Genomic DNA, 16886 nt, shown 5'->3' with positions numbered 1-16886 from the left:
AATTTGAGTAACTTAGGTTATGGAGTTAAGAGTATTCTTGACATTTTCAACCACTGTTACAGGTACATCTGAAGAATACAGAAATAGAAAATACCAAGCTTGTGTCAGAGGTCCAGACTTTAAAGAATTTAGATGGGAACAAAGAAAGCATGATTACTCATTTCAAAGAAGAGATTGGCAGGCTGCAGTTCTGTTTGGCTGAAAAGGAAAATCTACAAAGGGCTTTCTTGCTTACAACCTCCAGTAAGGTAAGTACTTTTGCAGTATGTATTTGAAGATTGTAAAACCTGTGTCTGTTAAATGTATACAATATAGTGGTTTTTATTTTTAATCTTTACTTTCCCCAACTTTTTCTTTGGGAAAAGTTCAAACCTGGGGGCATTATGACATTACACCCAAAATACGTTAGCATGTCTCCCTATCAACAGGTACATTATTCTGTATAACCATCATAACCATCAAATCATTAATACCTAAGAAATTTAGATATTAGAAATTTAACATTCAGAAGATAATATTTCATTCCTGTATACAGTTTTAGTACATTCAAATTGTCCCAAATATATTTCTATATAACCTTTAAAATTTCTTGACCTAGGGGTAGATAAAGATCACACAATTACTGTGTTCTTGGTCTGCTCTAATCTAGAATAGCGTCCCTATACTTCTTGTTTTTTATGACATTGATATTTTTGAAGAATTCAGGCTTGCCTGAGAAAATGGTCTGTAATCTAATTTATTTATCATTTCCTCATGGCTGGATTCAGGTCAAACATTTTTTGGCAAGAAAAGGCCTAGATGATGTTTTGTACATTCTGTTGCAGTGTTATCAAAAGTCACATAATGAAAAAAGTCACATAATGTCAGTTCCGTTCTTGATGTTAGGTTTAATCATTTGTTTAAAGTTATGTCTGCCTGAAATCATTATATTGGTGCTTTTTCCCCTCTTTGTGATTGAGTAATATGTAGGATAATACTTCGAGATCATGTGAACATCCTATTCCCCAATAGCCTTTCACCCAATGGTTTTTTTATCCCTTGATGATCCTCACCTGCATCAGTTATTAATGATTACAAAATGGTGATTTAAAAAATTTTATCATTTCTTGTACATTTATTAGTAGGTATTCTTTTATAATGAGGTTCTCTGCTGCCCTCTCCCGTTTTTTCATATCACTATGGACTTAGGGATTCTTTTTTGTTCACTATATCGTACATCATCATTCTTTTTCATACCCAAAGTGTCTCATACTTAGCCAGGGGGAGCCTTTCCAGACCTGCCTTTTTTTCCCCCCAAGATTTTATTTATTTAGTTTAGATCATGCACACGCGCTAGCAGGGGGAGCGGCAGAGGAAGAGGGAGAGAATCTCAAGCAGACTCCATGTTGAGCACAGGACCTGATGTGGGGCTTGATCTCAGGACCCTGAGATCATGACCTGAGCTGAAACCAAGAGTCGGGCACTTAACTGACTGAGCCACCCAGCCGCCCCTGTGTCTTTTTCATATGTTCCATAAATGTTTTGAATACTTCTTAGCTTTGTGAAGCAACTGTATATTATAGATTTAGGTTCTGCCCCAAACCTGGTACTAGGCATTTCTCTAAGGAGCCCTGTTTTTTTTTCAGTGGGGAATGGTATTTTGAAACCAAATGGAATTTGGTATTTTTATATTGGATCCTGTTGCTACTAGGGGTCATTGCTTCTTTGTACTTCCATTGGACAAACTTTTAAAGTCTTTATATAGTTACCTTCAATTCAAATCTGGTACCTTAGAGTTCTTCCTTACCTTCCTCCATTCCATATTTATCTCTTCTCTCAGTGTGGGAGCCCTTGTTTCCAAACGTTGTTATATTTATTCATGTGTTCTACCCTGTTATACACACCAATAGTTTCAGAGGTGTTACATCAGTGCCACTCCCAGCAGTGTGTCTACTAAATAAAATAAAGTTCTTGGGGCGCCTGGGTGGCTCAGTCGTTAAGCGTCTGCCTTCGGCTCAGGTCATGATCCCAGGGTCCTAGGATCGAGCCCCGCATCGGGCTCCCTGCTCGGCGAGAAGCCTGCTTCTCCCTTTCCCACTCCTTGTGCTGGGTATTCCCTCTCTCACTGTGTCTCTCTCTGTCAAATAAAGAAATAAAGTCTTTAAAAAAAATAAATTAAAAAAAGTTCTTTTCAAACCTTTTTCTTAGAATTTATTTCAGTAAGGATATACATAGTACTATGTTCAAAATACACACCAATAGTTTCAGAAGTGTTACATCAGTGCCACTCCCAACAGTGTGTCTACTAAATAAAATCAAGTTCTTTTCAAGCCTTTTTCTTAGAATTTATTTCAGTAAGGATGTACATAGTACTGTGTTCAAAAGTTACTTGAATAAACTTTTTAGCATATTTATGGGAATGAATTTTTATACAGTCTACATTTTTGTTTGCATTTGATTCAAAGAGTAGTTTTTATTCTCTTAACCTTTTGATTGAATTTTGTGTTTTGAGTGTGTTAAATAGTTGAGTCATTCAAAAGTGAAAATACTTACAATATTTACTGTGATGTCTCTTTCCAAAAAAACCCTTTCTTATACCCATATGTAAACATTTTCATTAGTTTCCAGTTTATCCTCCTGTTTCTTTCTGCAAAAATAAACATGTGCATATGCAGACACTCTTCTCTATTCCCGTTTTTCTTTTTTAGTTTTTAAACATTTTTGATTTAAATTCAATTGATTAACATATAATGTATTACTGGTTTCAGAGGTATAGGCCTGTGCTTCATCAGTCTTATATAATACCCAGTGCTCATTACATCACATGCCCTCCTTAATGTCCATCACCCAGTTACCCCATCCCTCCATATTCCCTTCTTTCTTAAAAAAAAAAAAAAAGGTGCCGTGCTATATGTACTTTTTCCACCTGTTTTAAAATTGAACAATATAAACCGAAAAAAATTACTCCACATCTGTTAATGGAGATCTTTGAACTTTTTTTTTTTTTAAATGGTGCATTGGGCAGATTTACCTTGACTTATTTCTTAACTCTTGTGGATGAATATTATGTTATTTGCAGTAGTTTGCTGTTAAATACACTTAGATGTAATTACTATAACACCTAAAATGTCAGATGTGCATCACATTTAGAATGAATGATTAACACCCAAGTTACTCTTCAGGGTACTTAATATAGCACATTGCAAACACAAAGGTGAAATGTATTTTTGATTTATTTATTAAGATGCTAAAATTTTCTCCAGGCATCTTTTTTCTACGTAAGTAAGACCTCTGTAAGGAAAACCACAGGTATAGAAACACCTGGGAAAATGGATTCTTAATTAACTTTTTTTTTTTTTAATTCTCTGCCCAATCTGGGGCTTCAACTCATGACCCCAAGATCAAGAGTCACATGCTCTACCAACTGAATCAGCCAGGAGCCCCATTAATCATTGAAACTTAAAAAAAAAAAATTTTTTTTTAAAGCAGTACAAGGTCATGGTTATAACATAATTCAAATAATAAGTAAGGGTACAGAGTAAAAGTAACCCTCATCTTTTCCTACATATGTCTTATAGAATTTTTTAATTTTTCTAGAAATCTATGAATGTACATACAGAATTTACATTTTTATAAAAACTGAGAATATATGTATAATGTTCCAAAACCTTTTTTTAAGAATTTTATAGAATGTCTGGACATTCTATATGGGTATGAGAACCCATAAAGATCTTCATTGACTGTAACAGCTGCATAGTATCCCTTGTTTTATTTAATAGCTGTGTAGTATGCAATTGTTTTTAGTTGTGTATAGTACTTAGCTTTTATAAGCATACTGCAGTAAATCTCCTTGTACAGATATGTAGGCACATGTACATACCAGAATAAATTTCATAGTTATTTTCAAATTGGTTTTCAAACAAATACCCCAGGGGTGCCTGGGTGGCTCAGTCGTTAAGCATCTGCCTTCGGCTCAGGTCATGATCCCAGGGTTCTGGGATCGAGCTCCCCCGATTGGACTCCCTGCTCAGCGAGAAGCCTGTCTCCCTGTCCTACTCCTCCTGCTTGTGTTCTCTCTTCTCTCTCTCAAATAAATAAATAAAATCTTAAAAAAAAAAAAATACCCCAACATTGTATATACTCCTGTTTGTAATGGCAGCACAGACTTTCATTGTATGAAGGATATATTGCAGAATTTGTAATAAATTCTCATATTACATATTTTCTACTTTTAATAATTTTTCGTTATTTTAATAATTGTACTGAATCCCTGTAAAGCTAAATAATTTTCTTAGAAACTCATAAAAATAAAATTGCTAGATCAAAAGTTACGTGCTTTTTCAAGGTTGCGCATGTTGCAAAAATCTGATGAGAAACTTTATACTACTTACAGGTACATAGCCCACCTGTTTATAAATGCGCTAATTTCCATAAAGTCATCCAAATATTGGAGTATTCCTGTTTTTGAATCTTTGTCAGTTGAAAGAAAATGGTATTTATTTTAACTTCTTTGATTAATGAGTTGAATATATTTTTATATGCATAATGGCCATTTCTTTCTTTCAAAAAAACTCATGGTCATGCCATTCTTTAATTTTTTTGTTTTTTGGCTTTTTTGTTTTTTTGTTTTTTTTTGGTTTGGAGAGTTTTTTTCTTACTGATCAGAAAATATATTTATATCAGAGTATTATTGTACCTTTTTAAAAAATATAGTCCAAACAGGGGCGCCTGGGTGGCTCAGTCGTTAAGCGTCTGCCTTCGGCTCGGGTCATGATCCCAGGGTCCTGGGATCGAGCCCCGCATTGGGCTCCCTGCTCAGCAGGAAGCCTGCTTCTCCCTCTCCCACTCCCCCTGCTTGTGTTCCCTCTCTCGCTGTCTCTCTCTCTCTCTCTCTGTCAAATAAATAAAATCTTTAAAAAAAAAATACATACATAGTCCAAACAATTTCCTCTGGTGCTGGTGTCTCTTTTTTCCCTTTTGACATGGAGAAGCTGATGATACTTACATAGTTAGATCTATTAATGTTATATCTACAAAGATTTCCTCCACCTCAATATTGCATAATCATTTATTTCCTTCTAAGGAGCTAACAATTATTTTTATTTTTATTATTATTTTTTAAGTAGGCTCCATGCCTAACGTGAGGCTTGAGCTCACAACCCTGAGAATTGAGCCACATGCTCCACCAACTGAGCCAGCCAGGTGCCCCAGGAGCTAACAGTTTGAAGACCAGGAATGGGTTGCACTTTTTCTGAGTTTGTTATTTTTATTTTTATATTTATCTTTTTTTTAAGATTTTATTTATTTATTTGACAGAGCGAGAGAGCACAAGCAGGGGGAACAGTAGAGGGGAAGCAGGCTCCCTGCCGAAGCACCCCTCTTTTTTTTTTTTTCTTAGAGCAATTTTAACTTTTTAAAGATACTTTTAGGTTTGTTTAGAGGTCCTAATTACTTCTCATTTTCCCAGTGCCTCATCTTTGTTACTTGCAGCATATCCGTATTTTGTTTTTAGAAGTTCTAAACCTGTCCTTTTTTTTTTTTTTTTTAAGATTTTATTTATTTATCTGAGAATGGGAGACAGCATGAGGGGGAGGATCAGAGGGAGAAGCAGACTCCCCGCTGAGCAGGGAGCCCGATGTGGGACTCGATCCCGGGACTCCAGGACCATGACCTGAGCCGAAGGCAGTTGCTTAACCAGCTGAGCCACCCAGGCGCCCCTAAACCTGTCCTGTTTTCATAATGATATGTAATGGTATATTAATGTTACGTTGGATATGTTTTAGGTTAGTTAATAGACTTCTTTTAACCAAAATTTTTGGAATTACAGAGAAGTTATTGAAATTATTTTTATTGGTAATCATAAAAAATGAGGGTCAGTAGTTACAGATGTTAGAGATTTTGGGGGACAGGAGCTTTCATTTGAATTTCTGTTTAAGCCAGGGCTTTTAAATATTGGGCATGTTGCTTGACTTCTGAACTTCTATTTACACGTGTTTAATGTGGTAGAGATACAGAGTGCATTGGGTTGTTAAATGGGGACTCTAACACAAAGTCATATCTTAAGTTTTTTATAGATTTGTGTACTTCATCTAAGTCATGAATAGAAAAGCAGTATTTAATTTAAAATTTTGGATCTGTTGAAATATTAAAAATTGTTTCTGCTTCTGTTTTTACTTTAATGGTTTCATTGCAAATGTATTTATCTGATTTTCTTCAGGAAGATACCTTTTCCTTAAAGGAGCAACTTCGTAAAGCAGAGGAACAGGTTCAGGCAACTCGGCAAGAAGTTGTCTTTCTGGCTAAAGAACTTAGTGATGCTGTAAATGTGCGCGATAAAACAATGGCGGATCTGCATACTGCACGCTTGGAAAATGAGAAAGTAAAAAAGCAGTTAGCTGATGCAGTGGCAGAACTTAAACTGAATGCTGTGAAAAAAGACCAGGTAAAGTGGGTTAATTTTGAATTTTCATTTTGATCAAAGCTCACTACAAGCTTATACAAGAGAATAGGTATGTCAAAATAAATCAGGTCAGATTCCTTATCATAGAAATTTAAATTTCCATTCGTTTCATTTAGTCATTGTAACCTCTTCAGTTGAAATTAATGTAAGCTTTAAGAAAAACTTAGGTAGGCAAATGCCTAATGGTTAGTAAGAGCTGCTCTATTGTTAAACTTTCTAATGTCAGTTATATATTGCTTTGTTTGGAATTTCTTATTTATTAGCTTCATAAAGTGGTATTATGGTTATTTAACAGGGTAATACTTACTCCACAGGAGGTGGATTGTTCTTCTCTAGTTTTTTAATGAGGCTTAGTCCTAAGAATATAAAGCTGGATTTATTAGGAGCTAATGTAGCTCTGTTGCCAAAACTCCAAAACAAATAAAAATTAAAAGCCAGAAAGAAAAAAGCGAAAATGAAGTTGGGATTTACTTTTACATTATGAGATAGGAGATTTTTAACATTTTTTTTTTTAAGAGGAAGTATATGTGTATTTTTGTCATAGGAAAAGACTGATACACTGGAACATGAACTGAGAAGAGAAGTGGAAGATTTGAAACTTCGTCTTCAGATGGCAGCAGATCATTATAAAGAAAAATTCAAGGAATGCCAGAGGCTCCAAAAGCAAATAAACAAACTTTCAGACCAATCAGTAAGGACAGTTTGAATGCATACCTAATATTTCCTTTATCAGTATTTTTGTTAATGAATCAAATTTACAATATTCTAAAGTTTTATTTATGTAAGTAACCTCTGTACCCCACATGAGGCTTGAACTCATGACCCTGAGATCAAGAGGCACATACTCTTTCAACTGAGCCAGTGAGATGCCACCAGATTTATAATACTCTAAATATCAACCTTTTGAATATAATTTATCTCTGCTAATTTGAAATCATTGGTCTGATTTGAAGTCATTGGTCTAATATTGCTAATGATACATATATTTTTTTTAATCTGGAGTTTTTATTTTCTGGAAAACCAACAAAGGAAGCAAGGGTAGCAGCAGGAAAAAGAAAACAGGAGGAAGGTTCCTTTTTTCTTGACTATTTCCCTTTAAATTCTTGATAAATGTCATCACTTAAAAACTCTATACACAGGGCACCTGGGTGGCTCAGTCGTTAAGCATCTGCCTTCAGCTCAGGTCATGATCCCAGGGTCCTGGGATCGAGTCCCACATCGGGCTCCCTGCTCCGCGGGAAGCCTGCTTCTCCCTCTCCCACTCCCCCTCCTTGTGTTCCTGCTCTCCCTATGTCTCTCTCTGTCAAATAAATAAATAAAATCTTTAAAAAAAACCAAAAAACAAAAAACTATACACATATTGAATCCCTTCTTATGACAGTGATGCCTGTCCTCAGTGGGATTCACCATTGATTATCCCCAGGGTCTTAGATATATTCTCAGTTTTCATTGTTGGGTTCTTCTATCCTATTCATAATCACTAGATTAGGAAGAGTTAATGTTAGCTAATTGTTTTATATTCCATTTGAGAGTGGGTAAGCAGATTTAATGAAAAAAATTATTTCTGTTCTGATGAATATTTTAATGTGGGTCCTTAAATTGTATCTGATATAAGGTTTGCTATGTAATGGAATGCTGGAAGTGAAGAAACATTTAAAACCTGTAGTTGAAAATGATACGAAGTTCTCTTTGTAAACAAAATTTATTGTATTCTATATGGTACGGATGATAATTTTTTTTTTTTCAAGATTTTATTTAGGGGCGCCTGGGTGGCTCAGTCGGTTAAGCATTTGTCTTTGGCTCAGGTCGAAAATATTTATTAGATCATGAGCGGGGGAGGGGCAGAGGGAGAAGTAGATTCGCCACTAAGTGGGGAGCCCAACATGGGACTCAGTCCCAGCACTCTGGGATCATGACCTGAGCCAAAGGCAGACGCTTAACTGACTGAGCCACCCAGGTGCCCATTACAGATATTTTTACAGAAATACATGTGGTAAACTAAAAAGGTTTTTGTGAAAAAATATACTTTGAGTTTGACCCACATGTATGGGTTTTGGTTGGGGCCTGTAAGTATATTATGACTTTGTAGTAGGTGACCTAGGACATTTCTGTGTCTTTTCTTGGTGGTGGTTTGATGATTTGACAAGAAAAACCAAAATAAAGTTTTTCTCTTTTGTAACATTTAGGTCAGTTGGTAAGGTGATGTGTGTTACCTTTAGTTTTTGTTGGCCTTTAAGACAGAATAGCAGCTTTGTCGACTTCTCAGGATTTCTTTATGGCAATTACTGAAGGAAGGAGATACAACTCCTTGAATAATTTATCGTTAATATTTTGAATAGGCCAATAGCAACAGTGTCTTAACAAAGAAAATTGGGAATCAGCAAAAAGTGAATGATGCCTCAATAAACACAGACCCAGCTACTACTGCCTCTACTATAGATGTAAAGCCACCACCTTCTGCAGGTAAAAATCTTTTAGACCTTTTGGGTAGTGTCCTGCCTTGACGAGTATTGGTACTTACACTGCCTTGTTCCAGGTGTACAAATTTAAGGGAGCTTCAGAAAATTCTTATAAGTGAGAGGATTAAGGCAAAGATAAAGTAGGGGTCTAAAAGTAAGAAAGTCATGCATGTGAAATACATAAAATGTGTGGACCTACTATTTATCTTCATGAGAATATTCACAAGTATTAAATGAGCTGGAGTTTGTAAACTTACATGCTTGTAGCAGCAGTTAGGCTATAGGACAAAAGCCAGTGATTAACTCTTTAATATCCTACTAAATGTATGGAATTTTGAAGCATTTATGGAATTTTAATTGTACAGTTCTGTTGGTGGAAAAATAAATCCCCTGTTGATGGTTTTCTTTATCTTTTACTTTTTTTTTTTTTTTTTTTTTTTTACTTCTTTGGATCATTAGGGTACTTCCTGGTTAGTGAACCTGTTGGAGAAAAGTTAAATTTTTATTAGTTTATTAACTTCTAGATTAGAAAGACATAGTGAATGATAAACAACATGAAAATTTGAATTAACTCTAGGTTTTCATTTGGCCTAATTTTTTTTCATCTTATGTTAAAGATTTGACATAATGAAAGTTGGCACTAGAGTATATAAAAATACATTTCCTTCTGTAGTGTTTAGGGTAATTGCTGTTTTAGACTTTAAATGTAAATTTCCCATGCTATTAAATAATTAGGTTCAGCCACTGTAGAACGGAATCCTGACTTACATTTCTGTACATCCTCTATCTAGAGTGGTGTTGTGTAAATTATTTATTTAATAAAGACTTAGTGAATAGTAATGAAGGACTAGAAAAATGATTTAAAGTGTTTTTTCAGAGAGTATGGCTTTCTACTTACGCTGTCTATTCAGTTATATGAAGAGAACAAGTGTGCCATTTAAGAACTGTTTTTAGTTAATTAAAAATAATGATCCTTTTCATTATTGAATGTGAACTTGTTTCTGGCCAAACTAACATAAAAAATTCTCACATAGAGTTTATATTATCTTGCTTTATTTAGTGTATGAATAGATGATTTCAGATAGGTGTTTCTCTCCTTTAGTATTCCATTTACTGACCTTTAAGTTATTCTTAAGTTATTCTGAACAGGAAGATAATATAAGGGGCAAAATAAGTTTTAATAATATTTTCTGCTTTGTAATAGCCGAGACAGATTCCGACATGGTAACAAAGGGACAAGTCTGTGAAATGACCAAAGAAATTGCTGACAAAACAGAAAAATACAATAAATGTAGACAACTCTTGCAGGTAAGATAGCTTTCTTGTAAATGAAAGATTTATTAGATATAATGGCTTAGCTTACCTTTGTTTTTTTTTTTTAAATCCTGGGGTTTTGTTTTTGCTTTTTTTTTTTTAAATACCCATTTACTTAGTTTCACTTTTTTTTTTTTTTTTAAGATTTTATTTGACATAGAGAACACAAGCAGGGGGAGCTGCAGGGAGAGGGGGAAGCAGGCTCCCTGCTTAGCAGGGAGCCTGATGCAGGGCTAAATCCCAGGACCCTGGGATCATGAGCTGAGCTGAAGGCTGCCTCTTAACCAACTTAGCCACTCTGGTGCCCCCTTAATTTCACTTTTGAGTGACGAAAGGGAGTTCTGTGTACCTGCTCATGTAGGCCTGTGTGTAAAATCATGATCCTAAAATTTTCTATTTTCCTTTCTTGATAATGGGCAAGTGATTAATTGAGGTTGGCTATTTTTGTCTGTCTTCTTAATAAGGATACATTGAAAATGTATCCTTGAACTTGGAACATCATAAAAGGGAAGTAATTTTTTTACATTAACTGTAATAATAGCAAAGAATTTTACCACATCTTAAAGTAACCAAATTTACAAAGTGGAAAAAGAGAATGTTAATCAAATGAGCTATTGCCTTTATGATGTTACTTATTTTGACTATTTTAAACTGTATTCTTCATACATTTCAGTTTTGCAACTGTCTTGGTAGGGTTCAGGCTTCTCATTTATACCTGATTTGGAGAAGGGAGGCAAAGGTGTTTTGTGTTTGTATGATTTTTGTTAATTTTTTTGGGTATGTTTCTCCATGTAGAGAGGGGAAGGATATTTAGAGTTAACTGTAGAATGATGAAGTCCATACATTAGTTCAGTGTTACTGTAGTAGTTGATTTAAAACATTTTGTCAGTGCCTTTTAAATAATATTTAATCTTTTAAACTTTTTTTTTTTTTTTTTAAAGATTTATTTGAGAGAGATCGCAAGAGAGAGCATGAGCTGGGGATAGGGAGAGGGAGAATCTCCCTGCTCAGCAGGGCTCCATCCCAGGACCCTGAGATCATGACCTGAGCCCAAGGCAGATGCTTAACCAACTGAGCCACGCAGGCGCCCCAAATCTTTTATTACTTCAGAGGATCCTTCCTTCTGTAGGATTGATTTATTAGAACAGTTTTACCCTTGAGTTCAAAGTAGTTGTTTATAAGGGACTAAACTTTTTTCATTAAGTCTGAAACGCTTCTAGATGGATATTTTTTAAAATGTCATTATATAGTATTATTGACAGAAAGATAGAATGTGCTTAAGCTAAAAATTTCCTCAAGGCGTTTTTCCCCCACTGTGTTGAAGTGCAGTAAACTGCATATATTTGCTGAAATCCAGTAAACTGCTTATAATATTTGAAGCCTGCAGTTTGATCAGTTTTGCCATGTATATAGTTGTGAAACTGTCCAGATAACATTTCCATTACCTGCCAAAGTTTTTACCCATTTGCAGTTCACTTCTCCCTCTATCCCCATCCCCAGGAAACTATTGGCTTGCCTTCTGCCTCTGTAGGTTAGCCTACTTTTTGTAACAGTTCATATAAATTCAGTCATATGGTTTATACTCTTTTTTTTGGTCCTCTTTCAGCATAATTAATTTGAGATTTATCGATGTTGTTGCTTATATTGGTAGTTCATTCCTTTTTATTGGGAGAGTTCAGATCTTCTGCTATTTTAAAAATTGAGTTCTTCTTCTTATTACTGATTGTATGTGTTCTTTATTCTGGATACAAGTCATTTGTGTGATATGTGTGGATATTTTCTCCCAGTCTGTGAGTTGCCTTTTTCATTTCATTAATGGTGTTTTTAGAAAAATTTTCAATTTTGATTAAGTACAGATTTACCAATTTGCTCTTTTGTTTTGTGCTTTTTAAAAAGATTTATTCATATATGTGAGAGAGAGAGTAGGGGAGCAGAGGGAGCAGAGGGAGGAGGAGAGAGAGAATCTTAAGCAGGCTCCATTCTGTTCTAAGAATCCAACTTGTAAAGATTTTCTTCTATCTTATGTAAGTTTTATAGTCTTAGGTTTCACATTTAGGTCTATTTTCATTTTAAGTTTATTTTTGTGTGTGGTGTGAGGTATGGTATATATCATGGTATTAGGTTGATCTAGCCTTATTTGTTAAAGACTTTTTCTCAGTTGAATTGCTTAAAGCGTATTTTTAAACTTTTACCTTGAATATAAGACATTCAAAATGAAATTTTCCAATTTACCCTTTTGTCATGATTTATAACTCCTTTCAACATTCTGAGTTGTAGAGAAGAAGCAGTGTATAAGAAGTCAACCTAGCGATTTTCTTGGTCAGGAAATCCCAATGTCTGGAAACAGTTGTCATTATAATCATACAGTTTTTATTACTTCCCTTTGTAGAAGTAATATATGCTTATTGTGAAATCTTACGGCATTATAAAAGAGTAAAGATGGTAAAAGGTACCATCATGATCCTGATTCCAAGAGATAAGAGCTATTAATACTTCATATTTTTTTTAAAAGATTTTATTTATTTGAGAGAGAAAGAATGAGACAGAGCATGAGAGAGGGGAGGGTCAGAGGGAGAAGCAGACTCCCCGCTAAGCGGGGAGTCCGATGCAAGACTTGATCCTAGGACTCCAGGATCATGACCTGAGCTGAAGGCAGTCGCTTAACCAACTGAGCCACCCAGGCGCCCAGTACTTCATATTTTTCTGCACAGCACTATATGGAAATTGTGTTAACTTTTAAAAATAAGATTATACTATACTGTTTTTTGCAGCATACTATTTTCAATTAATGTATCTTGACGTTTTTTACTTGTTAATTTGTAGATATTTGTTCTTTTAAATATATACTATTCCATTGTAGGGATTTAAAATGGTTTGTCCCGGGGCACCTGGGTGGCTCAGTCATTAAGCATCTCCCTTCGGCTCATGTCATGATCCCAGGGTCCTGGGATCGAGCCCCACATCAGGCTCCCTGCTCGGTGGGAAACCTGCTTCTCCACTCTCCCACTCCCCCTGCTTGTGTTCCCTCTCTCGCTGTCTCTCTCTCTCTCTGTCAAATAAATAAATAAAATCTTAAAATAAATAAAATAAAATGATTTGTCCCATCTTCCACTGACATTTTTTTCCTTCCTTTTTTTTTTTTTTTTACATTTGGTTATTTCAGTGTTGATAGTGTTAAAACAATGTTATAATGAAACATTCAGCAAATATCTACATAGGTTTATATAGATATTGGCTCTATTTGGATTTAAAATCTTTTTGTGTAATTATGCTAATTTCGTTTAGGATGAGAAAACAAAATGCAATAAGTATGCTGACGAACTTGCAAAAATGGAACTGAAATGGAAAGAGCAAGTGAAGATTGCTGAAAATGTAAAACTAGCACTAGCTGAAGTAGAGGATAATTACAGAGTAAGTTCAGTATTTGTATAGTTTGAGGCATAGTGTACCTGGTACTTTTGCAAATAATGTTAGCTATAATTTTTACCAATCTAATGGGCAGTTTTAATATAGATAATTGGAATTGTATTTTTGTGTATAAATATGTACTACATATTTAGTTGAGTGTAGTTAATTAACTATGAACTGAGAAAATAAATACATGCGTTGCCATTGTGACTTTAATTCTGTGCACTCAGTTGGCTAATTAAAATTTTATTTTTAAATCATGCTTAGTTTCTAAGATGAAAAGTGATCATTTCATTGTCCTCTTCACTTAGAAACAGACATGAATGTGTATGTAAAATTATTTTAGGGCCTTTACGTTTTTGTGGGAGCATAATAATACATGATCAGTAATTTTAAAATTTATGTAAGCTATTAAATGAATCACCAAAATGTTTTACTTGTGATCCTACAAAATACTGCAAAGTGATACAATCTTAATTTTAATTATTTTTGCCAATGTAATATTAGGCAACAAATAAGCCCAAATGGTAAATGATATTTGTAAGACTGTTAGAGAAAAAGATTAGCAGCCTGTTTAGCTAATTAGTAGGAAGATCTTTTTGCTTTAAGGAATAAAGTATAATCTTACATATTTTGAGATCTTACATATAATTTGCATATTGTGTGTGTGACTAGAGACCAGGAAGTTCTAAATGATTTAACTTTGCTATATTATAGCTAATTGTACTTACAGTCTAATTTTTAAATGTGGTGTTCTTAAAGACACCAAGAATTTAGGTTTCCCCCCTGGGGCCTGGAGAAGGTGGCACATTATAGGTAATTTTACTGATAGTTCTTTTTTATCTTCATCTACTGTCAGAATGAAAATTTCAAACTTCTAATTCATGAGATTATTATTGTTTATGAGATCCCTGCGGATATTGTTTTCAGTGGCTGGCAGCTTCCCTTACTATTTATAAAGTGTGAATACTGAATTTATATGAGCTTTTATCTTTGCATATTGACTAGAAAAAATAATTTAGTAAAATTAAAGCCTGTATATATAGAGAGAGAGCTAGTGAGCACACACTATGTTAGCTGTTATGTGGGAGATCATACAAGTAAGGCACAATGCTATGTATGTTTAAGGAGTTTATAATCTAATAGGGATTGCTTAGAAGTATAATGGTGATATTCACAACTCTGGCATTCACAACTCAGGTAGTCATCTGTCAAACCTGTGGGAAGCTAAATAATGTTTTTAGTTCATTTAGATCATTGTAGAAGTGAGCATCTGAATTAAACAGCATTATAGATTATGCAGCTGGTAAAGGTGCTTAGCATTTTGTTTAGTGCCCTTTCCCTTATTTTGTACTGTTTAGACACAGATACTCACTAGACAAGGCAAAATGGGATGAAGTTCTACATGAATGATAAGTCTAATTAATGAAGTACCTTAGGGCTGTTTCCAGTGGAATATTTAGGAGTTAAGCATGGAGAAACCCGACCTTTGAAAGACCAAACTGGAGGGGAGAAGCAGAGCTGGGAAAAGAAAGAAGCATCATTTTAAGCAGATTGAAAAGCATTTATATAGATTTGGAGGTGAAAAGTGGAGAGCACAGCCTGGAAATTTTGAGCAGTCTTGAGTAATAGGACTTTAATGTCTGTGGTGGTGTAGATTGGACTTGAAAGATAGCTTAAACCACATTTTGGGGGGCCTAAAATGGAATTGGAGTGCTATTTGCTATTAAGAATTTCCTAGGAGTAAAAGGACCCAACTATAGTAGGTCTTTTTGAAAACAGTTTGGTAACCCTGAGAGGATTTACAGGTGGGAAGGGTGTTTGAAGGTAAGAAAATTAAAAGTATTCTCAGAATTACTTGGTAATAAAGACCACCCCCTTGGGTACCTTCCCTGATCACTTATTATTGAATAGGACATGAAATAATTGAAAAATAAGTTTGTGTTTGTATTCATAATGTGGTTGTTAAGTGAATGAATGACTAAAGAGACTGAAAATGTTGGGGAGTGGAGGAAGAAGAGGAGGAAGTGTTGTAACAAAGCTTCCTAGCTTCAGTCACAGTGGGCTCTGAGATTGGTAATATCCGTTAACAGAAGTAAGAAAAGTAGGTTTGGGACCTTTTGCCCTTAAAGTGTGGAAAGAACAATGAAAACATGTCACCCATCAATTGAAAAGACAGGTTTGGGGAAAGAAAGATGTGTGCCATGTGAGTTAATATTAGTGATTTATTCCCATGGGGATCATAGTTGTGAAGGCATAGAATAAAGGGAGTTTTCAGGGAGAACATAGAGAGAAGCCAAAGAAGAAACTTTGGAGAACACTCATATTTCTAATTGTGAAGTTCAAGAAGTGGACACAAAAAAGAGCACGAGGGGATGATATTGTAGGTGAAATTTTATGTAAACTGGGAGAAGTTGTATGAGTACGGGCACTTGGTCAATAATGAGAAGTAATCTAGAGATTTCAAAGAAATACACTAAGAAAGATACACAGGTATGGTAATTGGAATTTTGATAGAATGGTATAGACTAACTCTTGGTGTGTAAGGAGAGAGTAGATAATGAAAAAGATTAATGATGATTTCTTTTTTCAGCTTCAGTTGGCAGAGAAAGACAAAGAAATAAATGGTCTAACTTCACGTTTGGAAAACCTCTCCAGGGAAAAGGTATTGAACAGTGTACTTAAAAAATCTTTCAGGGTGCTTGGGTGGCTTGATTGTTTATGCGTCTGGTGCTTGGTTTCGGCTCATGTCATAGTCTCAGGGTGGTGAGATCAGGTGCCATGTATGGGACTCTGCTCTTGGCACAGAGACTGCTTGATGTCCTTACTCCTCCCCCTGCTTGTGCGAGGGGGTGCGTGTGCACTTCCCCCCAATAAATAAATCTTAAAAAAAAATCATGACAATGAATGATACTACAGCTTATGAAGATACACATCTTACAGTCATGTGAAGGTGGCTTTGAAGAAAAGTTACATGAATAAAGAAAAGACTGAAACAGATGTTAGTACTCTCAGTGGAGAATGTTTACAGTTAAATAATTTTATTTTTTAAAATTATTTATTTTTAGAGATAACGTGTGGAGGTTGGGGGCGGGGCAGAGGGAGAAGGGAGAGAGAGAATCTTAAGCAGGTTCCACACCCAGCGCCGGGTCTGATGCAGGGCTTGATCTCATGATCCTGACAGATCATGATCTGAGCCGAAATCAAGTTGAACTCTTAACCAGTGGAGCCGCCCAGGCGCCCCTAAATAATATTTTTAAATATTT

General features: G+C 35.1%; 1 protein-coding gene across 2 annotated transcripts in view; it reads left to right on the top strand.

The window, feature by feature from the left end:
- TAX1BP1 (Tax1 binding protein 1) overlaps positions 1-16886 on the top strand; it is a 92693-nt gene that overhangs the window by 46178 nt on the left and 29629 nt on the right. For both annotated transcript variants that reach the window (XM_032401885.1, XM_032401884.1), the window contains exons 8-14: positions 63-248; positions 6197-6421; positions 6984-7130; positions 8779-8902; positions 10103-10206; positions 13498-13623; positions 16214-16285. In XM_032401885.1, coding sequence (XP_032257776.1) covers positions 63-248; positions 6197-6421; positions 6984-7130; positions 8779-8902; positions 10103-10206; positions 13498-13623; positions 16214-16285 — 984 coding nt within the window. The remainder of the gene's footprint in view (positions 1-62; positions 249-6196; positions 6422-6983; positions 7131-8778; positions 8903-10102; positions 10207-13497; positions 13624-16213; positions 16286-16886) is intronic.

Source organism: Phoca vitulina, unplaced genomic scaffold (genome assembly GCF_004348235.1).
Source record: "Phoca vitulina isolate PV1807 unplaced genomic scaffold, GSC_HSeal_1.0 scaffold4, whole genome shotgun sequence".
Lineage (NCBI taxonomy): Eukaryota > Metazoa > Chordata > Mammalia > Carnivora > Phocidae > Phoca > Phoca vitulina.
The sequence above is the reverse complement of the archived record's forward strand: the minus strand, read 5'-3'. Positions and strand labels throughout refer to the sequence as shown.